Genomic DNA, 27928 nt, shown 5'->3' with positions numbered 1-27928 from the left:
TTATAAAATATTAAAAACAAATCAGATAAAATTAATATATATATCTTTTGAAAAAATATCTGTATGACACTCATTCCATTTAGAACATTATCATTTGTGATTATTACTATAATTTTCTTTCTGCTTTAATTTTTATTTTGGGCATTAACACCATATCATTTTCATTGCCTTCAACATTTTTATTTTTCATCATTCTGCATTTTTATAGTCCGTATTTTAAAAACATGGTCCTTTTAATTGGCTCTCAATATTCTCATTAGCATAAGTTTTTAATTTCTCTTCATCTAAATATGTATATAGTTCTTAATGCTTACAACTTGGTTATTTCCTCTTATTTTGACCAGAAAAATGATCTATATAATCATCCAAGTCTGAGTCATCTGTATCCATGTAGTCTATTATCTTCCAGAGGTTATTCAAACGGGTTATTTCTCTTTTAATATCACGAGTGTCTGGATGAAAAGGTTTTTCTTCCTTTGGAATTTTGGGTAATTGTTCAAATATAGGTTTGATTTTTCTTTCTCTAATTCTACGTTTCGAATTTGGTGGTGGTGGTGGTGAAATAGATGTTGTAAATGGGAATTCTGTAATTGTTGGTTTGTTATCTGGTGGTGTTAAGTCAACAGTCCTTGGGTTCTTGGGGACGGTTATATATGCTCTCACAAATGGTGAATTTTTTGGCAAACGTTTTTTCTCTTTTGGGTTTTCTAATGAGATAGCATAAACATCTAGTGCTTCACAAAATATTTCATCGTCAGAAACTGGGTATTCAATATATGTTTGATCTTCATAAGCTGGTTTGGTTTCATAAGTTGGTTTGGTTTCATAAGTTGGTTTGGTTTCATAAGTTGGTTTGGTTTCATAAGTTGGTTTGGTTTCATAAGCTGGTTGATCTTCATAAACTGGTTGATCTTCATAAGCTGGTTGATCTTCATAAGCTGGTTGATCTTCATAAGCTGGTTGATCTTCATAAATTGGTTGATCTTCATAAATTGGTTGATCTTCATAAATTGGTTGATCTTCATAAGTTGGTTGATCTTCATAAGCTGGTTGATCTTCATAAACTGGTTGATCTTCATAAGCTGGTTGATCTTCATAAACTGGTTGATCTTCATAAACTGGTTGATCTTCATAAACTGGTTGATCTTCATAAGCTGGTTGATCTTCATAAGCTGGTTGTTCCTCATATATTTCTTCTCCTACTTCATTGTTTTCTTGCTCAGATAATAATCGGTTCGATTTTATAACCCTAGTTACATTATTATTATTTTCCTAAAAATATATAAAATTTGAATATATTTAAAATTAAATTTTATTTTATAATGTAAAACATCACCATATTATAAATTTTAGCACAATAAGCAAATATTTATAAAATTAACATATAATATTTTACCTCGTTACTGTATCTGTTGCATAAGCACATTAACAGAAGAGACGAACTAATTTGTACTAATTTGGAATTCATTTTTGCAGTATATATTATATTTTTTTAGTATCATAAAAAATTCAAAAAAATAAAAAAATATTCTTTTTATATATAAAACAATATACTAGTTCTATTTCTATACTATATGGTATTATTTACATATATTTGTATGTATGATATTTGATATTAATTATGTCAAATTATTACATTATAATACCATTGATTATTTTACATTAATTTGTATATAAATATATGAAAATTTCATAAAAAATATTATTAAATATTTAATAATACAATTTAATTATATTTTTTTTAATTAGTATTTCAAAAAAAAATATATTGTCGGTCCAACAACGTTTATTTTTAATTGTAATATATAATTAGATTAACAACATACATGCATAATAATAAGCATGCAGTATGTCTAATTATTTTGGTGACGGATTAAAGCCTAATAATATCAAAAATAATACTAAATTGAAATAATTCAATTGAGTTCAACTATATATTTTTTTTCATCGTATCATTTTATAATTTTTTGTATTATTATATTTTCATATTATAACATGTAGAATTGTTTTCTTTTTCCTATTGAATTTTATCATATTTTTTTTCATCGTATCATTTTATAATTTTTTGTATGATTATATTTTCATATTATAACATGTAGAATTGTTTTCTTTTTCCTATTGAATTTTATCATATTTTTGTTCATTGTATCATTTTATAATTTTTTGTATGATTATATTTTCATATTATAACATGTAGAATTGTTTTCTTTTTCCTATTGAATTTTATCATATTTTTTTTCATTGTATCATTTTATAATTTTTTGTATGATTATATTTTCATATTATAACATGTAGAATTGTTTTCTTTTTCCTATTGAATTTTATCATATTTTTTTTTATATAATTCGACTTTCCATTATTTATAAATATTTTAATAACACTTTCAAATTATCATTTTTTATTTTATACTATTTTTAATTGCAAAAATTTATAATATAATCCTATATATCATATTTTCGATATAGTAATAAAAAACTAATTAACTTGCAGCACGTCATCTATATTTTTTAATTACTGTTGTATATTTATCATTTAGAGCATATGGATGGATTATATATTTATATAACTAAATATCATTTGATCTTTAATAATAAAAATCATAAATTAAGATAAAATTTACAACCATTAATATAATCCTTGTTTTTCTTTTATATATAATATATGCTTTTTCATTTTTAAATAAAAAATTATGCTAAATATATATAATATTTAAAAATTGCATAACCCAACAAATGGTATCAAATATGAGCAAATTAATTCAAATAAAATCCATAAAACAGTATCCTAAATTTCTGATGTCATAAAATATGAATATATTTATTTTCATAATTATTGGCAATATGCAATATTTAATAGTTAAAAAAAATAATAATGAACAAAGGTTATGTTAATTCATTTGTGATTTCTGTATCCATTTTCATAAGTTGTAAACTCAAACCAATTACAGTTAAAATCACAAATGGGACTCCAACACAACATGCATAAACACCTCCAAAATAAATGTTATGTTAAATATTTCCCATTTAAATATGATATTTAGCATTTTTTAAGCAATTTATCGTATTTTAATTCCTTATAATTATATCGTCAAAGAATTTCATTATATTCGTTTTCAAAATTGTCATAATCAATATTTAAAGTGCCCGTGTCACTTGCCAATTGTTTAAATTGCCTATACTTCCATGCCGAAAAAGGTATATACTTTTTTTAGTGTTTTATATTGTATTTTTTTCACTGATAGCCCATCATTAACTTATTATTTTTTTTCTTTGGAATTTTTGATGATTTCTTCACAACTTTATGAATTAAAATTTTCATTCCCATGTTTATACCTTTTAATTTGAATAACATGTTACGGCCATTACGCTTCTTTACATGTTTATCTATAAAAATTTAAATACATTTTATTCTTTCATCATTATAAGCATCTACAAGACAAAAATTTGATTCATAAAAATTATTTAAATAAAACATAAATATACCATATTAATTATCATAGGACATTTCCTCATATAGAAAATGTGTTATATATTTTTTTATACAAATAGGATAAATGAGCCTTAATAATGACTCCCATAATTAAAGTCCTAATTATTTATACTAATAAATTGAATGCAATTTATTTATTATTGTTTGAATTTTATATTGTCTTTTAAATACAAAGAGCCATATATTTTTAACAATAAAATAACATTTCAATATTAGTTATTGGAAGAATATTTTACTAGTTTGTACATATAAGTATATAATAATTGTAGTTCTATCTATCATATTTTTTATAATTATTATAAAAATTATTAGAATAAAGCATGATATGAAATGCTATTAATATACTTATACTTTTCTTTTAACTATTTTAAAATATAGTTTATTTACACCTCAAAACTATAAAGTTTAAAAGTTAATATATTCTTAATCAATATATTTATTATTACTTATGTTTTTTTATTATAATTAAATATAAAACTATAGTTGACTAATTATTATATTTTCCATAACACAATAATTTCTAAAAGAATGAAACAAATCAAACACAATTTATAAATATATGTAATATATTCGTACAAAACAATAATTTATAACATATAAAAAACAAATCAGATAAAATTAATATATATATCTTTTGAAAATATGTCTGTATGACATTCATTCCATTTAAAAATTTATCATTTGTACTTATTACTATAATTTTTTTTCTGCTTTAATTTGTATTTTTCATCATTCTGCATTTTTATAGTCTGTATTTTAAAAACATGACCCTTTTAATTGGTTCTCAATATTCTCATTACCATAAGTTTTTAATTTCTCTTCATCTAAATCTGTATATAGTTCTTAATGCTTACAACCTGGGTATTTTGGCGCATTTTTTTTACAAGGAAGAGATTCTAAATACTCATCCAAGTCTGAGTCATCTGAATCCATTTGGTACACGGCCGTACAAAAGTTATTCCAACGGACCATTTCTTTTTGAATTTCACGATCGTCTGATGAAAAGGTTTTGCATCCTTTGGAATTTTGTGGACTTGTTGAAATACAGGTTTTGGTTTTCTTCTAATTTTATTTTTCGAAGCTGGTGGTGGTCTAAGTGGCGATGCTGTAATTATTGGTCTATTTTCTGGTGGTGGGACCCCCAATCCATTGTCTTCTTGGGGACGGTTAGATATGCTCTTATAGATGGTGGATTTTTTGGAACATATAATTTCTCTGTTGGCTTATTTGGTTTGGATTCATAATCTGGTTGGGTTTCATAAGCTGGTTCATCTTCAGAAATTGATTGGTTTTCATTAGATGGTTGGTCTTCATAAACTCCTTGAGTTTCATAAGCTGGTTCATCTTCATATACTTCTTCTCCTACTTCATTGTTTTCTTGCTCAGATAACAATCGATTCGATTTTATAACACTAGTTACATTATTATTATTTTTCTAAAAATATATAAATTTTGAATATATTTAAAATTAAATTTTATTTTATAATGTAAAACATCACCATATTATAAATTTTAGCACAATAAGCAAATATTTATAAAATTAACATATAATATTTTACCTCGTTACTGTATGTGTTGCATAAGCACATTAAAAGAAGAGATGAACTAATTTGTATTAATTTGGAATTCATTTTTGCAGTATATATTATATTTTTTTTAATACCATAAAAAATTCAAAGAAATAAAAAAATAGTCTTTTTATATATAAAACAATATACTAGTTCTATTTCTATACTATATGGTTTTATTTACATATATTTGTATGTATGATAATTGATATTAATTATGTCAAATTATTATATTATAATAGCATTGATTATTTTACATTAATTTGTATATAAAGATATAAATATATAAAAATTTCATAAAAAATATTATTAAACATTTAATAATGCAATTTAATTATATTTTTTTTAATTAGTATTTCAAAAAAAATATGTTATTTATTCATAAAAAATATTATATATTCAACCAAGTATATTTTTAATTGTAAAATATAATTATAGATTATATATCTTATAAATTATTTAGAAAACAATAATACCAAAAAAAATATATTATATATTAAATAAATAATATATACATATATCTACATTAAAAATCCCTTACTACAACATGTATTTTTTTATGCTATGCTGAAGCGGAAATTATATAATGCAGGAATACGACAATTCGTTATGTTTTTAGAATGCAATATGTTAATTAGCTCTAAAATTTTAGGTGTAATATTATAGAAATAATAATTACATTTTTTTTCATAGAGTCGCTTACAGTATTGTATTATAATATGTATGTAATACAACTTATACATTCCATATAAAAATTTTCAAAAAAAACATTAATTGTAGATTAAAATAACTCCATTTATTTATAATACATAAATTTTATAAGATGATTTAATTAAATTATTTTATAGTAAAGCGATTATACCCTTTTGCTTAAAATAATGGCAACATATATAACATTAAAATATTCCCAATCCTATGCAATATTAATAACCAAATAAATTTGCACCATCCCGTAATTTCTTAACGAATATTTTTATTATAAGTTGCTTATTTTATTTTACATACAGAGATGTTCCATTTTTATCTAATACATATATTTTAGATGCATGCATCTTGTAAACAAAATTATTTATATTTTATTTTTTCTAAAAAAAAATATATAATAATATAAATTATAAACTCATACTCATTTAAATATATTTATTCCAAAATTATAATTAAATAATACATTATATATGCATATATTATATATTAATTCATATAATGTATCAAACTTTTGTTTTTCGACGTTTTTTGAATTAAATGCAAAACAACCATAGCTTATGAAGATAAATAAAATGAAACATACTAATTTTTCATGAATATATATTTAGATTTTCTCTTTATATCTAATAACACACAATGCCCATTTATTATATATATAAAATAAAAAAATATTTATAAAATATTTATTTACTTTTCCGCATACCCTGGCACTATATTCGTTCAAGCTATAACTAGGAATTTATGCAACACTATATTTCTATATAAAAAGAACGAAACATAAATATTGAAACAAAATATATTATTTAGTATTAATTATAATATAAAATTTAATTTGGTATTCATTATAAATATATCTTGTCCCTTATCGACACAGCGGTGATATTTAGATATTACACGTGCCCAACTTAATTGAACAATCTATAATTGATAAAGATGCATATGTATTTATTTTCATTCATTTTGAAATCAACAATTTAGTTTTATGCCTATATTTCAATTATTATATATTAATGCAAATAATAACAAAAAGAGAAATAAATAAAGTACAAACATATTTTCTAAGCCTTACCATATATAAGTATTGTATTATACTGCTATTACACATTATATATATTATCGGTTATAATTTAAGATAAATATTTTCAATTTACTATTTAATCATCATTGTTATGCAATATCAGTTCACAGATAATTGTATATGTTCCCATTTGTGTTGTTAATTTATGATCTAAGACGATTTTAAAAATTGAAATGGATGCATATAAAATCAGCATCTATTATATAGCTTAAAAAGATTCATGCACATACACCAAAATTAATAATCTTATTAAAAGGATCCAATTTATAAATAATATATTACCCTTTCGTTTTATTATTGCTATTTATTGTATTTTTATATGTTATAAAGCAAAATAAAGTAGTTCCATAAAATAATAACAACTTGAAACTTATGAAATTACTTATTGTATTTATGTGTAAGTATCCGCTAATAGATGCTGGCATATTCATTTCATTTTATAAATGATGCAACAATTAAATGTAGGAAATATATATATGTGTAATAAATTATAGTAAAATTATGATAAATAACTGAAAGATAAATCATAATGCTAAAGATGTGAAACTACAATATATAAAAACGGAACGTAATTAAAAATAAATAAGCAGATCAAAACATGAAATGTGGTTATAAATATTTATTTTCATTTTCCATATCTTCTTAATGATATACCTTTTATTATAAAAAGGGTTTGCATAAATGTTTGAAGAATATATAAAAATATATTCCAACCTAATTTTATTGCTTTTTATTTGTGTTTTTACATTTTATAAATAATACTTATATAAGTTAACTATTGTGTGTATTATGCATATCGAAACCTCTTTATATCGATATTTGTATGTGCATGTTTTAATTAACAATTCTTTTTTTTATGTATTATATGTTTTATTTATGGTGATCTGCAAGCGATGAAAAAATAGTAATATCTAATTTTTTATTTTTTGGTGTTTTTTATTTATATTATGCACAAATCCACAATACAAATATTTTATCTATATATATAATATAAATAATGCTTTATATAATAATTATATATATTTTTTTGTATATTTAATTGCCATTACATATCATATTATATATGCTACTTTAGAAACCTTTTAAATTTTTTACACACCATTTTAACTAAATATCATCTTTATTTTGAAATCTTAAAGATGCCATTTGTAAAATTATATAATTATATATTTTTAATAAAAAAAAATGTCTCTACAATAAATGTTTTTATATATGATAAACGAATCTGCTTATGTTTTTATATTTTACATTATTCATTTAATTATCAAAAACATATATATGAATAAACGTCTCTTAAATATTGATTGGAATATAAAAAATAATTCCTTTATATAATATTAAAATAATGCAGACAATTGAATTCACATATAGGGCATCATAATCAAAATATTAGATAAAATACTAAAAAACATAGGTTTAATATATTTATATAGTTGTAAGAATATGTAAAAAAGGGGCACCTATTTAAAAAATATGTAGAGTTATAATAATAAATAAAACATTAATTTATATATGCCCTTGGCATCCAAAAATATTCATTTTGCTTAATTTTCATTTTCATTATTGTTATTTATTATATTTTTATATGCTATAAAGCAAAATAAAGTAGTTCCATAAAATAATAAAAAGTATATTATTCATCATATATTTTTTTCCCGTGTTCACTTAATCTAGCACATGAAATTATAATAATAATTTAAATATATATTACTATCACCGAATCCATAAAATTGAATAATTTGATTTTCTAACTTCAAAAAAAATGGCACACAAATCTTCCTAAATATATATAATATAAATAATAGCGCTTTTCTCATTTCAGAATAAATGTGTGTTAAAAAAATTATTAACTTTTAAGGCATATATATGTATTAAAATATATATATTCGATTGCCTCAAATGCGTAATTTTATAAATATTCCTCCCCAATTATAACTGTTTATAGTATAATACATATGATTAGAAATATAGTAATATGGAAGCAATAAGTGCAGTTGAAGGCCATAATACTCTAAATGTGAGTACTATACATGGCGAAAATGTTGGTAGCCAAATTTTATTAAGTAATGATATGAATACAAGCGATCTAGATATTCAAAACATTCATAATGTAACGAATAGCACTAATACATTATTTGATTATGAAGAAGTAGATGATGAAACCTTATCTGACACATTTGATGAATCATTAATTGATTCCGATGAAATATTTACCGACGAAATCCTAGTGGAAAATGCTGGAATTTTAAGCCAAATAGTTAGAATATATTCGAAAATGAGTGTAACAAAATTTAATGGTATGATCTCTAAAGTTGTAGACGTTATTACACCTATAATACATTATCCACTAGCTCATAATGCCATGGTTTATAGTAAAGTAATAACTGAAAAATTAAAAAAAAGCCATATATTACTTCTAAAATATAAGGAAGAATTAGAAAATCTCCAAATCATACAAAGATTAAGAGACCATGTTATGAATATGGATATGTTGGATAATCCTTTACAATTAGCAATGATAACATTTGCATCTTTAATCCTTAGTTTTTTATTGATATTAATGTTAAAAAGAATTAATAATGTAAGTTTTTTTAAAAATATTGCCGAAAAGTATTGTATTTTTAGACTTTCTCTAATACAATGATAAATATGAAAAATTATATATTTATTTGCATATATAATTCATAAAATGCATTTTCAAAACATATTATCATACACATGTGCTTATATTTTTTCTTTTAATCCTTTCTTTAGAATATAAAATTTTACATAACAGGCGCTAATAAAGAAAATAAAAATATGTCAGAAAATGACGTAGATAATATAGAAGAATCTGAAGAAGGTAAAGAGGAATTATGGGAATTTTGGAAATCCGAATTAGATGACAAATTTGAAGAATTTAATTCCAAATTAGAAGATGACACACAAAAAATGATTGAACTTAAAGGTAAAGAATGGAATACGTGGAAAGAAAATCATGAAAATAAATGGATGCATTATAATGAACATTTAGAAAGAGCATATAAAAAAAATGTTCTTACAGAATCATCAGACTTTGATGATGAACAATGGGCAGAATGGGTAAAAACAGAAGCTAAAAAAACCATGAATTTAGAATTCAAAAGTTGGTTATTAAAAACTAAATATAATATGGATAAATGGACTATGAACCAATGGAATAATTGGAAAAATAATACATTCGACGAATGGCTATCATCTGATTGGAAACTTCGTGAAAACAAATATTGGAAATATTGGAAATATATTAATGAAGGGCTTATAAAACTATATCCATCAAAATTTGAAAATTTGAAAAAATGGGAAGATAGATTAGATAGAGAAGCATCTGAATGGAACGAATGGATAGAAATTAAAGATTACTTTTTTATGAATAAGAAAAGTAACGAGTGGGCAAATTTTGAAAATGATACAACCCAAAATTATGAAGAATGGTGTAATGAATTTATAGACAAATTAATAGAAGGAAAGAAATGGAATGTTTGGAAATCTGAAAAAAAAAATTATAAGTCCAAAAAAAGAAAATTAAAAGAAAAGGAAAAAAAAAGTGATTTGAATAATTCATCATATAAAAAATATAATTCACCCAATATGGAAAGCAATATTTTTTATTTTGTATCTAATGTTTTGAAACAATGGAATATTCCAATTTCCTATTTTAAATCATTATATAGAACTAGGAATAGTTTGAACAACTGTAATAACAATTTCTCTTTATCCAATAAAAATATGAATAATTGGGGTGGCTATAATAATGATTATAATTTATTAAATAAAACTTGGAAGTTTTGGGGAAACACAAATGAACCCACAACTTCACTAAATGATAATTGGAATCTCCGAAATACTGATATAAATACTTTAAATAGACGGGGTTGGAAAAGGAGTGATCGAAATGGCATTTCTAATTCGCCATATGGAATTAGGAAGCGCCTGAATACTCAAAATAGTGATTACAACCCAATGGTTGATATATTGAAATATATGGATCCTCAAAGTAGCAATTATAACCCATCTAATCCAAATTGGAATCATTGGGGTAATCGCTATGAAACTTCTAAATATAATTCATGGAATCCACAATCATTGGAATAGAAAATTTCATAATTCAAATAGATAAATCAAAAAATGTGATCCCATAAAACAATAATAACTTGAAATTTATAAAATTATTTATTGTATTTATGTGTAAGTATCCGCTAATAGATGCTGGCATATTCATTTCATTTTGTAAATGATGCAATAATTAAATGGTAGGAAATTTATATATGTGTAATAAATTATAGTAAAATTATGATAAATAACTGAAGATAAATCATAATACCAAAGATGTGAAACTACAATATATAAAAATGGAGGTTAATTAAAAATAAATAAGCAGATCAAAACATGAAATAGGCTTATAAATATTTATTTTCATTTTCCATATCTTCTTAATGATATACCTTTTATTATAAAAAGGGTTTGCATAAATGTTTGAAGAATATATAAAAATATATTCCAACCTAATTTTATTGCTTTTTATTTGTGTTTTTACATTTTATAAATAATACTTATATAAGTTAACTATTGTGTGTATTATGCATATCGAAACCTCTTTATATCAATATTTGTATGTGCATGTTTTAATTAACAATTCTTTTTTTATGTATTATATTTTTTATTTATGGTGATCTATAAATGGTGAAAAAATAGTAATATTTCATTTTTTTTTTTTGGTGTTTTATATAATATATTTTTGCATATTTAATTGTCATCACATATCATATTATATATACCATTTATGAAATTATATAATTTTGCATTTTTAATAAAAAAATGTTTCTACAATAAGTGTTTTTATATTTTGCGTTATCATTTAATTATCAAAAACATATATATGAACAAAAGTTTCTTAAATATTGATTGGAATATAAAAAATAATTCCTTTATATAATATTAAAATAATGCAGACAATTGAATTCACATATAGGGCATCATAATCAAAATATTAGATAAAATACTAAAAAACATAGGTTTAATATATTTATATAGTTGTAAGAATATGTAAAAAAGGGACACCTTTTTAAAAAATATATAGAGTTATAATAATAAATAAAACATTAATTTATATATGCCCTTGGCATCCAAAAATATTCATTTTGCTTAATTTTCATTTTCATTATTGTTATTTTATTATTTAAAATAAAATAATATTTGTATATCCTTCTACATTTATGAACATGATGGAAAAAATAAGGCATCATTTTTAACTTATAATGCACATAATAATAATTCCCATGTTGACATTTAATTTTTATAGCTTTTATGTTGTTTTAAAATTGTTTTTGATTATTTTATATTTTTCATTATGCGTAGAGATAAATAATATTAATTCCCCATTATTTTCCCCTCTAAATATTAATTATATTATCATTTACTATTACAATATTCCGATTTTTAAAATAGTACATCATTAAGGGATGTTATTTCTGTTTATACTGTTACAATCTGATCACTTATTTCACTAGAGATGGGTCCAGGTTGAGCTGGTTCGGGATGATATGGTACAGCAGGCTCTGGTACTATTGGTTCTGCTGGGGGTGCAACTGGTGTTGTTTCGGCTGTATCTACAATTGGTGTTGATTCATTTGCCGCTGCGGCTTCTCGAAGCTTTTCCGCTTGGGAAGCCTTTGCTAATTCTTCTAATAACTTTTTTCTAAGAGTTACTAATGGACATTCAAATTGGGGTTGCTCTTCTCCTTTAAGAGGTGAAGATAGGGAATTGGCTCTTTTTGAACATGAACATCCCGAGCTCCTTTGGGGTGTGTAACCGATTGCGTTTTGGAAATATCCAGTTGCGTAATTTTTCTAAAATTAAAAAAATAATAATGTAAATAATGTGTTCATAGAAAAAGGTATTTTCATCACATGTGTGTATTTTTATACATATAATTTACAATACATACGTATTATTGTACTTATTAATATGCACACTATTTTTTTACACCCTTTATTTTTAATGATTATTTCATATATGCAATATTTTATAAAACAATAAGATGATCAAAATTAAAAATAACATAATAATATATATAGAGATATAGAGATATAAATGAATTCGAACTTACAGCTTGAATAAAATAATCTTCATTTTGAATATATATAAATGATATAAGGAAAACCGCTGAAAGAAAGATTGCTACATTTCTAAGAGTTATGTTTTTCTTCACGTTTTCTATCATCGATTTTACTTTCGATTTTTTTTTCTTTTTTTCTTTTTTCTTTTTTTTTCCTTTTTTTTTTTTTTTGTCAGTTTCCTCATCGTCTTCGTCTTCACATTCTTCATCATATTCCTTTACTTGAATTTCTTCATCTTCATCACTATTTTCCTCTTCACTTTCTATATCATCCTCAGTTTCATATTGCACATATTTTTTTTTTGGTTCTTCTTTATAGTTTTCCAATGTTAGTTCTTCTTTAAGTTTCTTTTTAGTAGTTGATTTTGTAGCACTTTTTTCTTGAATCTTACTCATTTTTGACAATAATTTGTGTAAGTATAAAATTTATATAAAATAAGATAACATATTTTTTAGTATTGAAAAAAAGGCTCTTTATTTATATGGTTCTGTTTTTTAGAATCCATAAAAAATATGTTTTTGGTCTCTATTTTTTTTTTACTTTACTTTGAGATTGAGAAGGGAATTTTTAAAATAAATTTAATAAATTTATAGTTACATTTGTGCTTTTACTATTTATATATTTTAAATCCACAAATTATATATTTTTGTATGTGATTGCGCATCTATCTATTCTATCTATAAATTATAAAAAATAATGCACAGCTTTTTTCATATTATTCACAATTCTTACAAAATGTATAATCAGCACGCATATTGTTGTTTAACTTCATAAATGAACTTAGGATTCAAATATCAATTATTTTTCTCTACTTATTAAAAACATCTATTAACCTTAGAAACACATAGCTTATGTTTTTGCCATTTTACACTTTTATTATTTTTCTAATTCAAAACTATAACCGTGTAAATTTTTCATTTAACTATTATTATTCTTATATTTTCTTAAAAATTAACCCGAAGTTTATCAATGTATATTGTTTAGGTATTGTTAAAATGTATATGCATCGAGCCCAGATGGCCCATAGAAGTTGTGCAATAAACAGTAATGCTATTTATAGGATTATATAGTTTATATTTAATTATAAGTTATTAAAAAATATTATATTTTCGTGAAATATGTTTTATACACAATAAAATAATAGATGTAATATTAAAAATAAGCACAGTGTGTATGTGTTGAAAAAAATATAAATAAAAATGTTTAAAAGTTAAAATTACACATTTTCTCACTTTAAATGTGTGCTCTATAAATTTATATTTTTTGATTATCTAAAAAAAATTCAATACTATATCATGTCCATCCATTAGAACTTGATATTATGGTAACGTATGAATACATCTTATTAAATATGCTGCAGCACCATGTGGTAACGTGAATTTATTAACCCTTTTAGTTATTTTGCATGTGCACCAGCGCTTCCAACATCACCATGGGATTTATGCCTTCCGCAAGTACATCCTGGAGGTCTGGTGGTGCGTTCATGGCTTGCATCAGTTAGAAAGCCTGCAGTATACCCCTGTAATAATAAATAAATATGTAATATAAATAAATGGTTTACAAGAAAAAATGTTATTTCAACACAATGTATATGCGGTTTATACATTCATATATATTTTCACACTTGTACAGACATATAAACATTTTACTTAATAATATGCAACATAACCTCATTAAGTTTTTATTTTTAATTATAATTTTCTCAATGCATTATTTTTATATAACATTATAGTTATCCAATTTAAAACAATACAAATTTATAAGTACGAAAAGCATAATTAAACTTACTATTCGATTTGGGTTCCTTAAAATGTTAGCATATCCCCACATTAAAAAAACAATGAAAAAAAAAATAAATAATAGGTTCGTAGGTGTCAATCTCTTCATAACATTATATTTTACAGTTTCAAGTAATGTTTTGGGCTTTTTTTTTCGCTTTCTTTTTTCTTTCTTTTTGCTTTCTTTATCTTCATCACCTTCATTTTTTTGATCTTCTTCATTTTCATCATCACTATTCTCATATGAGCTATCATAGCTTTCATTTGGGACTAAATAGCTTTGATAAAAATTCTTCATATAATTCTCCGCTTTCTTAAGGTATGAACATGTCTCATTTGATTCCTTGGCTATATAGTTTGATAATTCAGATGAGTCTTCATCTTGAAGTTGTACAACTTTATTTTCATCCTTATCTTTTTTCGAATGATTCATTTTTCTATTAGTTTGTAGGACTTATAAAATTTATATTTATAACGTGAAGCAAGAGCTCAATTATTTAATATACCATAAAATTAATTAATATTTATTTTTTGATGCTTAATTTATAATAATATAAAATATAATATTTTTATTGTAATATATATATATATATATATTAATTAGATGTAGATAATACCTTCTTGGTTATCCTATTCTTAATACTTAAAAATAATTAAAAACCTAATGATAGAAATTATTATTAATAATACATACACACAAACCACGTTTCATTAAGTTATATCTTTAATAATAAAATTAATTTAAAAAATTATATGCATATTTCAAATATTATAACTTTGTATATATAGATGCACAGAATAAATAAGTGCTATATGCAAATATATTTCTCTATTAGGCTATAATAAAATATAGAATAATTTATATTATATCAATACACACCACATAAAAAAATGAAGCACAATGATACTCATAGGTTATTTTATATTTATTAAGTCTTTAATTCTTTATTATTAAAATAATATTAAAAATATATTATTAAAATTTTGATCCTCATTTTATATTAAAAAAGTATGTTTTTGAAATAATGTGTTTATATTTTTATTTCGTTTTGTGCATATTTATAATTTTTATTCAATGGTATCTATTGGTTCTCTTTTCTATTTTTATGCAATTGCCTAATTTATCATAATAATAAATCTTTTCTGTATTATTTAGGGGGTTATAATCTTGAATTAATTTTTTTTCTCGGTTTAATGCAGCCCAACACATATTTTCTTATATTATTGTAGGTGCATCTTTGTTCACTCATATTTTGTAAAAATTTAGCATTTCTACAAACCAAGTTTTTGCTATTGGTATAAGTGTGCTAATATGCACATATAATTATACCTGCGTCACATTGCTACAAATCTTTTTTAAAAATCAAATAAATAAAATCGCTAATAAAAATAACTATCGTTTTATTTCACACGAAAAAAATAAGCTTATTACATTAATTAAATACATTCCCCAAGCACTATAATTTATTCAATTTATTCATTATCAAACAATTGTGTTATGCAAATAAAAATAAATATGCATAATATATTCTAAGCCCAATTCGTCAAAATGTTTAAAAACTTTTAAGTTATAGGCAATTCATAATTAAGCATCTCCATTTTTTATCACAACAATATTTTTTATGTATGGATCATTATCGAATTTATTATACATAAATACAATATATACTTATTTATAAATATTAGTTTATGAATCAAAATACTGTTATAACTTTTACCAATAACTTTGTTCTTTAAAATGAATGATGAACATATTCATAAAATTTTAGATTCCATTACTTTTTTCATTCTATCATATTTCATTATTTATATTTTTTATTAACTTTATCTATGAAAAAATTACTTAAATGTGTAAAAAAATAACACCAAAAAATAAGTTTAAAAATTATACTGTTAATTTTAGTATGTATACTACACATATATTATTTATGATAATTTATACAATAAAGCTAAATTGGTGTGTGGCCATACACAAGCATTAATAATACAAGCCCACCCATAATATGTTTCCTATGCTCATTATATGTGTATATATGTAATTTTTATTTATTATAAAAAAATTATATAAAGTAACAGCTTGCATTAGTATATAATTTTGGACATGAAGCATAAACATTAAAAATAATTATTCTTAAATATTAAGTCATAATTTTTTATTTTTATAATAAAACATGTCTATATAACTTTTTTTTTGAGCAAGTAATCATAAAAGTCGAACTTATCATGAAAATTAATATAATATTAAATTATATTATTATATCATAAATTTTTAACCAAAGAAGGAATATTCCAGTAATAGCAATAATATTTGGCATAAACTTTTTATTTTTATTTCCCTTCATTAAAATGCTAATATAGATAATAAAAATACTTAGAGAGAGGATAAAATGCTCGCGTGTTTTTTGTACTTGTATTTTTATATAGTTTTTTTGGAGTTACAATTAAAATGGTATTTTAAAATATTCGAAAATAATAATAAGTTATTAAAAATACTAAGATAAATTTATTATGTATAGACATATGGAAACTTATGTATAAAAAAAGTAGTTTATATGTTTATTAAATTTATAAAAACGGATTTTCAAAAATATATTTGCAATTCTTAAAAAATAAAGCTTTATATTTAAATCTTATCAATTATTTGAGATTATTCCTTTTCATAATAAAAAAAATTCACAATTATATTTAAATATAGTTTTTACTATAATATTTATTATTAATGTTTTGAATTTAAATGCTACATATTTTTTTTATTGAAAAAAGAGAAAAAAATTAATTATGCATCTGCCGGGAATCGAACCCGGGTCACTTCGATGGCAACGAAGTATTCTACCACTAGACCACAGATGCTTAATGATGTTATTTTAATTTATATAAATATATCGTCATATATTATGCATTGACAATGAATCACAAACATATGTAGAATAATTTATACTTTTATTTATCTATAAGTTTTATATTCTATAAATCATCAATGCTAATATAAAAAAATAATAATAATAAATTATATCTTTTGAGCAAAAACTATTTTAATATAGCAAAGCACAATAAATTATATATTAACTTTTTATTCATATTTTTTATAAATATTTTATATTAAAAATATATTATTTATTGCTAATATTATTATTTTATGAAATATTTATTTATTTTTTATAGTTTGATCACCTTTTCATTATAGATTTTTATAAATAAAGCTACATATTTTTTATATGATAAATATATTATATATAATAACATCATTTCATAATCCTATTAGTGGGCGTGTAGCTCAGCGGTAGAGCAGCTGACTGCAGATCAGCGGGTCCATGGTTCAAATCCGTGCGCGCCCTTTTTTCAATTTTATTATAAAAATTATTCAAACAAATTTTATTAATATCTACATTTTTATATAATAAAAAATATTGTAATAACATTCCTATAAAATAGTTAACATTCATAAAGCATAATTTCATGTTTTTTTTATAACGATAAATATATTCATTTATTACTTATATAAAATTCTTTCATCCCATGTGCATATTGATAAATGAATGTTAGAATTAGCTGCAATTTTGTTCCATATAAAATGAGAAAATTATTAGAAAGTGTTTTAAATCTTATAAAATGCTTTATTTTGTATTTATTATGGCACAGTAAAATATAGAAATATATTCTATATTATAGTCTATCATAAATATTTCATTCATGTTGTTGTCTTTGAGTTTGAAAAAATAAATAATAAAAAATATATGTTATAAAAAAATGTAAATCATTTTGTGTAAAGCTCCATTGGTATGTCATTAAATTCATATAAAATAAATGCAAAAATATAACTTTAATTAATAATTTTTTGATTTAAATTAAATAAAATAAACTTTTTTATTTGCTCCTATCTATTATTATATTTTATTATTTTCAAAACTATATTTTTTACGGTGTTTTATATTGTAAACATTTTTTTGTTCAGTAATTAAATTTGGGGAAAAATATTATTATTACACCAGATGGGACTCGAACCCATAACCTTTGCCTTAGGAAGGCATTGCGCTATCCAATTACGCCACTGGTGCTATTATGTTATTTTTAATTTTTTTAATAATATTTATATTTAAAAATATAATTCATGTATATATATATTTATGTTTTATATAATATTTAAAGAAAATTATTTAAAAATATATATTCTTATAATGATAAATAAATAGAAATTCCACAGTTATAATATATGTTTTATTGTAGCATGTATTTAAAGTCGTGCACATATAATAAAGATCATAAATAAATAAGCATACAATAACGTCTTCATTTATTATTAAGTTGCCATTTTCACACAACAGAACATAATTAAACTGTTAAATTTTATTTATAAACAATCAAATATATATATAAGTATGCAGCTATTAATTCTATGCATATGCTCATTAACGCATAAAGCTTATCAGAAATATTGCTTTTATAGATAGATTAATTAATCATATAAATACTTATATCATTAGCTCATTAACTTTTTAATTATTCATCCATAAATGCATAATCATACTTTATTTAAAAATATTAAGGGGAAAAGTGTATACGACATCAAAATTATATATGGAAATATAATACTACTCTATATATTATAAATATTAAAAAATCATAAAAATAAATGCAAAACGAAAAATAATTAATTTATCTACACAAATATATAACTTAATGAATAAAATTAAAAACTTTTACATTTATTAATAAAAATATTTTATTTTACGTTAATCACAATAAAATTATCTTATTAATAATACATAATATAAAAATAAATTAATATTGGGCCTATGGCGCAACGGTAGCGCGTCTGACTCCAGATCAGAAGGCTGGGGGTTCGAATCCCTCTGGGCTCAAAAAATAGTTTTGTTAATAAAAATTTTTTCTATAATAATGCTATTATAAAAAAAAGTTTATTATTATTATTATTAAATGTTTTGCTTTTTATTATTATAATAATTTAATAGAATAAATAATAACTCGAGTTTATTAAATTAATAGCTTCATGTACATAATATGCATAATGTATATACAATAAGATTAAATATTATTTTTGAAACCCGCAAAAATTATCATATAATAATATTAATGAAAATATCGTCTTTATTAATGTTTTTTTTTGCAAATATAAAAGTTATAATATTTATGTACACATTATGCATAAAATATATAATACACTAATAATAATATAGTAGCATCATACCTTTCGGCTATTTTTTATATGGCAGTATAAAATGATCTTATATATAAAAATAATATATATATGATGGCAATCCATTGAGCAAATATTTAAAAAAATAATTCTTAATATTTATTCTGGATCATAATGTATTTATGCTATATTTTATATTCACATTTTAATTACAAAAAATATGAATCATTCTTTTTGTTAATAAATTTAAAAATATTTTTCTATTGCATTTAAAACATTTTTAATTCAATGGATGATTGTTTTAAATTTAAAGAAAAAATATAAAAGTGTAGGCCGGGCAGGAGTCGAACCCACGACCTCCCGATCCGTAGTCGGGCATTCTATCCAACTGAACTACCGGCCCTTATTAAAATTTTCTTTTTTTATTTTATTAAATAAAATATATATTAATATAATTTTATTATAAAACATATATATCATTTTATTATTAATATTTTATTTATTTTTTTTATTTAATATAAAATTCCCTCAAAATAGTACAATATATAACGTTAATAAATAATATACTTATATAAAAATAACAGATCAATAGTTTCGCATATAAATTTTAAAAACAAAACAAAAAATCATTCTTTGTGGGCATATAAATTGCAATTATTTGTTTCTTACAATAACCCATTTATATTGTATAAAGAATAATTTTATCTACACATAAAAAATATTAACACCAAATTAATTATAAATAGTAATTTATATTTTAAAACACCATAAAATATCGTTGTTGCAATATTTTAAAGTATGGACATTTATGAAACAAGTAATATTCTTTATGTTTACACAACATAACATATTTAATTTGATATTGGAGACTTATTAACACTATAGATTTACGTACTTCAATGAATTACTACTATGTATATTATATATTAGTATTGTTATTTAATCGCCAAATCCTTATTTGAAACGATATTGTGTTGAAATTAACATTATGTTCATTTATTTTATGCTACCATTCTTGATACAAATAAATGACATTGTGCTCCCTTTTACTATTTCAAGGGATTTTTAATAGCTGAATTTATTTATAATCCCCAAAGAACTATTTATTATTTTATAGATAAAAAGTATATACTTTATATTATATATATAATATGATCATAAAATGTGTAGAGAATACTATACAATCATTATTTTTCTATATCTAAAAATTTAAATATCTACGTCTTCATTTTTGCGGTTTAATAAATACATATACATAAATTGCTAAACCCAACACTAAAAACTTGTCAAATTGTATTAGCAAATATTTTATTCTCATAAATTGGTTGTTCTGGCTATAAAATTAATTTATAATGAATATTTACCTTAAAGATAGATAAATAGGTGTTGCATAATGATATAGTTTTAACAAAAAGTCATTTATTTACTAATATAAAGGGATGGAAAGGAAAAGATATATAACAACTATTTTAATAGTATATATTCTTCTTTCACTAATTTAACACAATATAATTGTTTGTGGGGCTGTAAGATATAGGTTTAATCAAAATTATTAAACAAATACAAATTAAGAAGATATAATTTCAAAAATACATACTAATTTCAATCACGGAAAAATAATGTTAATGGTGATAATTGTAAAATTAAACCATTATATGTATTTTTACAAAAGTATGGCAAGTAACCTATCATCAAATTAAAGGAAAATATTCAAAGAATTGTGAAAAATTAAATATATATATTTTTTTTATAATAAATAAACTATTCCCAGTAAATTCATCGAATGCAAATAATCAGGAAAAAAAAGAAAAAATATTTCTACTATATACTAAAAATATAAGTTAACACTAGGTATGTCATAATATGTTTTTTATATAAAAATATATATCCTTATTTACTTTTTCAAAATATAATAAAAAATGAATCACGATATTCATATCAAATAAAATATTAACCACAAAAATATTTTACACTTTTCACGGCGAACTATAAATTAAAAATAAGGATTTGTTTCCAAGCTTATTTTAATATTGAAATATATTTAAATTATACATAAAGATGATAAGGGGACAATAGTTAAAATATCGTAGAAATTTTTTATATATTTAACTCATCAGCCAGTATATATATTATTTTTTTTCGTTTCTTTTTTTTTATTAAACTTAAGAAATTCATTTATTAGTATTAAGAAAGTGGATGCATAGAACAAAATGAGAATAACAATAGATATGATAAATGATGCATATCAAACACGAAACCCTGCTAATGAAAATACAATATATTTAAGAGGTATAAAGAAACAATATATAATTGTAAAATGCTAATATATTAGCAATAAAAAAAATATATCCATGTAGATCAAAATAATAGTAATAAAGCTATACCAAGAAAGAAATGATACAAATAAAGGGAACTACATGATACATTCCAATGCTTGTATAAATTTCATAACTTGCGAATTTCAAATAATTTATATATATATTTATATACCTATTTATTCCATTTTTTTCATTTTGAAGGTAACAAAATTAGTATCATTGAAAATTTAGGAGTTACGAAAGACTATTTTGAATGCATAGATTTGAGCGACAATGAAATTATTAAGTTAAATAATATTCCATATTTAGAAAAATTAAAAACCCTAATATTATGCAACAATAAAATCACTCGAATAGACAATGATGTATTTGAAAACTTACCTAATTTAAACTCGTTAATTTTAACAAATAATAAAGTAAGACAAATATTTGCACACTCACATACATATATTTTTTACGTATAACTATAACGTTTTCATAATAAGCACATATCAAATTATAATTTTGGTGTTTTAACATTTCCCTACTATATTTCATCTTACACATACATATAAATATGAATGCATATGCAAACGTTGCTATTGACTTTACAGATCGAAAAATTATCTAACCTTAATGCGCTTTTTAAAGCCAAAAACCTAACGAGACTCAGTCTATTAGAAAATTCAGTATCAAAGTAAGTTTATATCCAGTATATTTATATAAAATTTTTATTATATTATAGGATTGCATATTATGAAGGTGCAACCTTAAATATGTTTTATATACCCATATATATACATTATTATTATATTTCTATTTGTAGAGTAGAAAATTATAGAGAATATTTGATTTATAATTTACCATCTTTGAAATATTTAGATTTTCAAAAAATTAAAACAAAAGACCGGGAAGAAGCCGAAGAAGTGATGAAAACCTTCAACGCAGATGATACTGATACTGATTATGAAAATTAAATCCTTGGTTCCATATATATGCACACCCTGAATCAGTAGTACTCCCGCTACATATCAGTTTCTTTATATGGATTCTACGATTATTATATTTTTATTTAATGGTCAGATAATACCCACCATCATCGAAGAAAAAAAATTCGGAATATACTTTACCTTATTTATTATTGTTTATTTTATTATTTTTTATATTCGGCCAATTGCGCCACCTGTAATGGGGTAAAGCTATATCTTAAAGATCCTTTTTCTGTTGATGATCTTTATATGCATATAAGGGAATCAGTATAAATGGGCATTAAAAAATTCCTATATTAAATTTTTTATAAATATTAGTATCTTTATGTAGCATTCCAGGAGACAATATTTTGGTAAAATACTTTAATTACAAAAATTCAAGCATATATACCTATATCTTGGTATATATACATATTATTGTGCATATTTTGTATACTATTTTTTCGTTTAAAACTTTATAACCCTTTCCAATTCTATTCTTTAAATTGCGAAAATATATGTTATATTTTTAATACATGAAAAACAAATGTTCAATTCAAAAACAATTTTATTTTTGTGTATTTATATTTTAATCTATTTTATTTATTATTTTTTCCTACCAACTTAGAAACAAAATAATATAAATATGTTTATGTATTTGTTTGCTTCAATTCAATTAACATAATTTAATATAGTTATTTCCATGTTCATATGGAATAATATTAAACTAAAAATTCCATATTATTATGCCCTTTTTATTAAATGGTTCAATGACTAATTGATTTATATTGAATTACTTTTTCTTATCACGCCTACTTCTCACACATGCATAATACATAGGTGTATGAGTTACTTCTATTAAGATGTATATTTTTTTTTTGTAAGAAAGATGCATTTTTAAAAAATATATTAATGTAAATGTAATTAGTTTTAAAAAATATATCATATTACCAAAAAGTACGAAAATTAATGATAATTTTTAAACAACGTAAAAAAATAGGGATGCCAGAATGAATAATTTGGTAATACCATCTTTAACGTTATAAAATAAATTTTTAAAAGAGAACAGTTACATTTCATATTAACATAAAAAACGAAGAAGCAATATGAAAAAAATATCAGGAATAAGTTGATGAAGAAAATAAAATCCATAATATCATATATATATAAGCGAAAAAAGATGATGTAAAACATGATAAAAATTTTTAAAAAGGCAGTTTATTACTTTATATTGAACTTTATTTGCACATGCTTCAAAGTACATAAAATAAACACATCAAAAAACATAGATTTATTTCCCTTTTCCCCAAAACAATTCGCTAATATAACACACAAAACACGATCAAAAATATATAACAGTTGCAATAGTAAAAGTAACGATGCTGCTGCCAGTCAAAACTCCAAATCCATTTCTCAAGGATGCGATCAAAATGATGAAAGCGAATCAGAAATTCGAAAGAAAATAGAAGAAGAAAGAAAAAGGCAGGAAGAAATTAAGCGCGAAAACAGTTTATTTATTAACTCCGATTTTAAATATGTAAGTAATAGCATACCAATTAACGTAGAAAAAAGATATGCTTATGATGCATTTAAATATACTAGTGAAATCCTTTCTTATGTATTTTTTGTAATAAATTTATTTAAACATGAACAATTTAAAAATAGAATATACAAAGAATTTTTAGAACAGCAAGCAGCACAAACCGTAACAAATAACTCGTATTCAGAGGGAAATCAATTGTTCAACAAAAGTGGCACACTAAATGATAGAAATAAAAAGCTGGTAAAAAATTTCTTAAGAAAATTTGGAGATAAATTTAAATTTTTTAATACTTATGAAAAAGTCCAAAGAGAGGATTGGGCTAACATGTTTAAAATGGAACAGGATGATAAAAATAACTTTTTCAAAAGTGTAAAAATTAAAAATGAAACTACAAAAGAATATTATTTTGTTATATATTACTGTAATTGGAAATATGATTGTATGGCACTTTATAATGCCTTACATAATATTTTTAAAAATTCGTACAATGATGTTAATTTTTATAAAGTATCAAATAATATTCATGAAAATGATGACGATTACGATGACGATCAAAATGGAAAAGGGAAAAAAGAAAATGAAGAACTATTATCAAAATCTGTCCTTGAACAAATAAAAGAAATGTACATTAAAGATATTAAAAATAATCAAGTTATGGATATTGATAGTGTATTAAATAATGACCATGCAGAAAATGAAAGTGAAATGGAAACCGACGAAGACCAAACATCTAAAAATAATGGAAATAATCAAAATAATGCACAAGCTGAAGAATTAAAAAATAATGTAGAGGGAGGTAATACAAAAAAGACATTTCAAGAAATAATGGCCGAAGAGAAAAAAAAATTGGACGAAGAATTTTTTTTATATGGTTATTCAAAATATGAAGATTTAGAACAAATTAAAAAAGAAGAATCCATGATTAAAGAAACAAAAGATATTATAAAAGAGGAAAAAATGAGTAAGTACGTGTTAAATAACAAGAAAGATTTTAAAAACATATTAAATGATTTCCCATTGAATATTAAAGATTACAAAGATTATTACAAATTCGATGATAGTAGTAAAGAATATATATCATTACAAAAGGACCTAACTAATTTTTCATCAAATGAAGCTGCTAGTGCTAATAACTCATCAGACTTAAGTACCGCGCCATCAACATATAATATTTCAGATGATATTAAAAATAAAAACAAAACACAAGTGAATGTTAATGTTATATTTATTAGATTAAGTAACAGTACTGTAATAGGAAAAACAAAAAATATAAAAACAAAAATTAAAAAAAAATGGATTTATTCACATGAAAAAGAAATCAAATTTTACGAACAAATTTTATCAGTTATGCTAAATGAAAACATTTATTATAAAGACATACCATATATGGATATTTTTTCCATCAGTTATGATAAAAAAAATATATATGATTTTTTTAATAAAGTTAACACAAATTTAAAACATTGTTTTATTCATAAAAATAATGTATATGATATATATAATAATGTTATTAACGGACCAATGGATATATATAATTTTGACATATACGACACTAATGTTAATAAAGACAAAAATGATGAGAATCCCCAATATTCACATTCTAATAATAATGAGTTACTATCCAAAAATATTGTACAAGAAGATGATCAAGCTAAAAATGCATACCAATCGAAACATGACCAAAGTGATCACATAACTTTTGAAGAGTTAAGTCTAGACGAAGATATTGAAAATGCCCAAGATTATGAAACTGTATATGATGGAAGTATAAGCAATTTCAACACATCTGACGAAAAAGTAGAAAACATACCTAACAACACAAATCATATAGAATTATTAAACTCTAAAAATGCAGGTATTAATATAAATCAAAATAGTAGTGTAAAAATTAAAAAAAAAAAAAAAAAAAGCAATAGTAATCAATACAACCTTATTAAAAAAGAAAAACATAATAAAAAACAAACAAGTAAATATGAAATATTATTTAAACAAAAATATACAAATATATTTGCAAATCACATCAAAGATAAAATTTCTATAGATAAAATTACATCCATTTCTAATGTCCATGATCATGCGAATTACACTGTTGACACATTCAGAGATTATTCAATAGCTCATATATTTAAAAACCCATTAACACATGAAAACTTTAAAGTTGATAAAAATTATGTTTATTATTTAAATTATAAAATCCCAAAGGAAATATTTCCATTCATTCTCCAAATGTCCCTAGCCTACAAATACGAATACACAACTCTTATGATCAACGCACCTAAAAAGATTGAGTTTGAATTTAGAAACGTATAAGCATATATGTATGGTTATTTTTTAGCGAATGGCTATTTTTTTGTATTTCTTCAATTTAAAAAAATTATATATATTCAAAGGAATGGGGTACATGTAAAAGTGAGAATAAAATATATATGGATATTGTTAAGAAAAAGAAGCAAATTTCGGAAAACATATATAGTATTTTTTTCAAATTATATTAACATTTATTCTTTCATATTCACTAAAAATCATGACAATTCCCCATTACAAGTAAAATCCAAAATATACAAATGCCATAACTATTCCAATATACATTCATGTCTTCTTATAACACCAATGAGACCATAATTATATTAAAGAAAAATACATATATAATAGAATTTTCTTTATTAATAAAAGCATATTAAACTTTACAAAAAATTATATACGTTTTTCCGAATCTACTATATTTTATGAATTAAAATATATCTGCATTACTTGCACTATGAAATTTGTTTTAACATTTTTATACACTTCTCTAATTTTTATAAGTATTATTATAAAAATCCAACTATATAAAAAATTCATCATTTTTTACATTTGAATTTTTTTATCTATGATATTTGAATTTTATATTATTCTTAAAAAAACAAATATTTAAAAAAATTTTATTATTTATTTACAAAAAATATTGTTTTGTGTGGTGAATGTTTTTTAACTAAATGAATGTTAAACTTGAAATAAAATTATTAAAAAATATACACATTTCTAAAACATTTTCAGCTTATTTTAGCTTTATACATATGAAACACATATATAATATTCTTTCCTTCTACGCATATGTAGAGAAAATGGATATTCATAGTAAATAATAACATAGTTATAATGGTATAACAATATAATAATATAAAGGGGGTATTCACTTGCTACCAATTTCGTTTTCTTGAAGAATGCTT

The 27928-nt window shown here is 22.2% G+C and overlaps 7 protein-coding genes and 5 non-coding genes across 12 annotated transcripts; 5 read left to right on the top strand and 7 right to left on the bottom strand.

Annotated features, from left to right (window-relative positions):
- Positions 1–321: 321 nt before the first annotated feature.
- PVVCY_1104770 (erythrocyte membrane associated protein 2, putative) lies at positions 322–1468 on the bottom strand (the record flags this gene model as incomplete). The annotated part of the gene is made up of 2 exons (XM_037634574.1): positions 322–1001; positions 1405–1468. 2 exons carry the CDS (start codon positions 1466–1468, stop codon positions 322–324), a joined length of 744 nt encoding a protein of 247 aa, XP_037490659.1.
- Positions 1469–4600: 3132 nt separating this feature from the next.
- On the bottom strand, positions 4601–5120 carry PVVCY_1104760 (erythrocyte membrane associated protein 2, putative; the record flags this gene model as incomplete). Its single annotated transcript, XM_037634573.1, has 2 exons — positions 4601–4924; positions 5049–5120. 2 exons carry the CDS (start codon positions 5118–5120, stop codon positions 4601–4603), a joined length of 396 nt encoding a protein of 131 aa, XP_037490658.1.
- A 3695-nt stretch (positions 5121–8815) lies between these two features.
- Positions 8816–10953, top strand: PVVCY_1104750 (tryptophan-rich antigen tryptophan-rich protein; the record flags this gene model as incomplete). The annotated part of the gene is made up of 2 exons (XM_008625909.1): positions 8816–9421; positions 9595–10953. 2 exons carry the CDS (start codon positions 8816–8818, stop codon positions 10951–10953), a joined length of 1965 nt encoding a protein of 654 aa, XP_008624131.1.
- Positions 10954–12333: 1380 nt separating this feature from the next.
- PVVCY_1104740 (membrane associated histidine-rich protein 1b, putative) lies at positions 12334–13373 on the bottom strand (the record flags this gene model as incomplete). Its single annotated transcript, XM_008625910.1, has 2 exons — positions 12334–12708; positions 12969–13373. The coding sequence occupies 2 exons, from the start codon at positions 13371–13373 to the stop codon at positions 12334–12336; spliced, it is 780 nt and encodes a 259-aa protein (XP_008624132.1).
- A 1001-nt stretch (positions 13374–14374) lies between these two features.
- On the bottom strand, positions 14375–15189 carry PVVCY_1104730 (membrane associated histidine-rich protein 1a, putative; the record flags this gene model as incomplete). The annotated part of the gene is made up of 2 exons (XM_008625911.1): positions 14375–14497; positions 14767–15189. 2 exons carry the CDS (start codon positions 15187–15189, stop codon positions 14375–14377), a joined length of 546 nt encoding a protein of 181 aa, XP_008624133.1.
- Positions 15190–17535: 2346 nt separating this feature from the next.
- On the bottom strand, positions 17536–17606 carry PVVCY_1104720. The gene has a single exon. It is a non-coding gene; the product is annotated as a tRNA-Gly (tRNA).
- A 413-nt stretch (positions 17607–18019) lies between these two features.
- PVVCY_1104710 lies at positions 18020–18091 on the top strand. The gene has a single exon. It is a non-coding gene; the product is annotated as a tRNA-Cys (tRNA).
- Positions 18092–18737: 646 nt separating this feature from the next.
- PVVCY_1104700 lies at positions 18738–18811 on the bottom strand. Its single transcript has one exon. It is a non-coding gene; the product is annotated as a tRNA-Arg (tRNA).
- Positions 18812–19543: 732 nt separating this feature from the next.
- Positions 19544–19615, top strand: PVVCY_1104690. Its single transcript has one exon. It is a non-coding gene; the product is annotated as a tRNA-Trp (tRNA).
- Positions 19616–20240: 625 nt separating this feature from the next.
- On the bottom strand, positions 20241–20314 carry PVVCY_1104680. Its single transcript has one exon. It is a non-coding gene; the product is annotated as a tRNA-Arg (tRNA).
- Positions 20315–22121: 1807 nt separating this feature from the next.
- Positions 22122–23185, top strand: PVVCY_1104670 (U2 small nuclear ribonucleoprotein A', putative; the record flags this gene model as incomplete). Its single annotated transcript, XM_008625912.1, has 4 exons — positions 22122–22200; positions 22431–22645; positions 22823–22905; positions 23035–23185. 4 exons carry the CDS (start codon positions 22122–22124, stop codon positions 23183–23185), a joined length of 528 nt encoding a protein of 175 aa, XP_008624134.1.
- A 1183-nt stretch (positions 23186–24368) lies between these two features.
- Positions 24369–27029, top strand: PVVCY_1104660 (conserved Plasmodium protein, unknown function; the record flags this gene model as incomplete). The annotated part of the gene is made up of 1 exon (XM_037634572.1): positions 24369–27029. The coding sequence occupies one exon, from the start codon at positions 24369–24371 to the stop codon at positions 27027–27029; it is 2661 nt and encodes an 886-aa protein (XP_037490657.1).
- Between the last annotated feature and the right edge of the window lie 899 nt (positions 27030–27928).

Source organism: Plasmodium vinckei (assembly GCF_900681995.1).
Source record: "Plasmodium vinckei vinckei genome assembly, chromosome: PVVCY_11".
NCBI lineage: Eukaryota > Apicomplexa > Aconoidasida > Haemosporida > Plasmodiidae > Plasmodium > Plasmodium vinckei.
The sequence above is the reverse complement of the archived record's forward strand: the minus strand, read 5'-3'. Positions and strand labels throughout refer to the sequence as shown.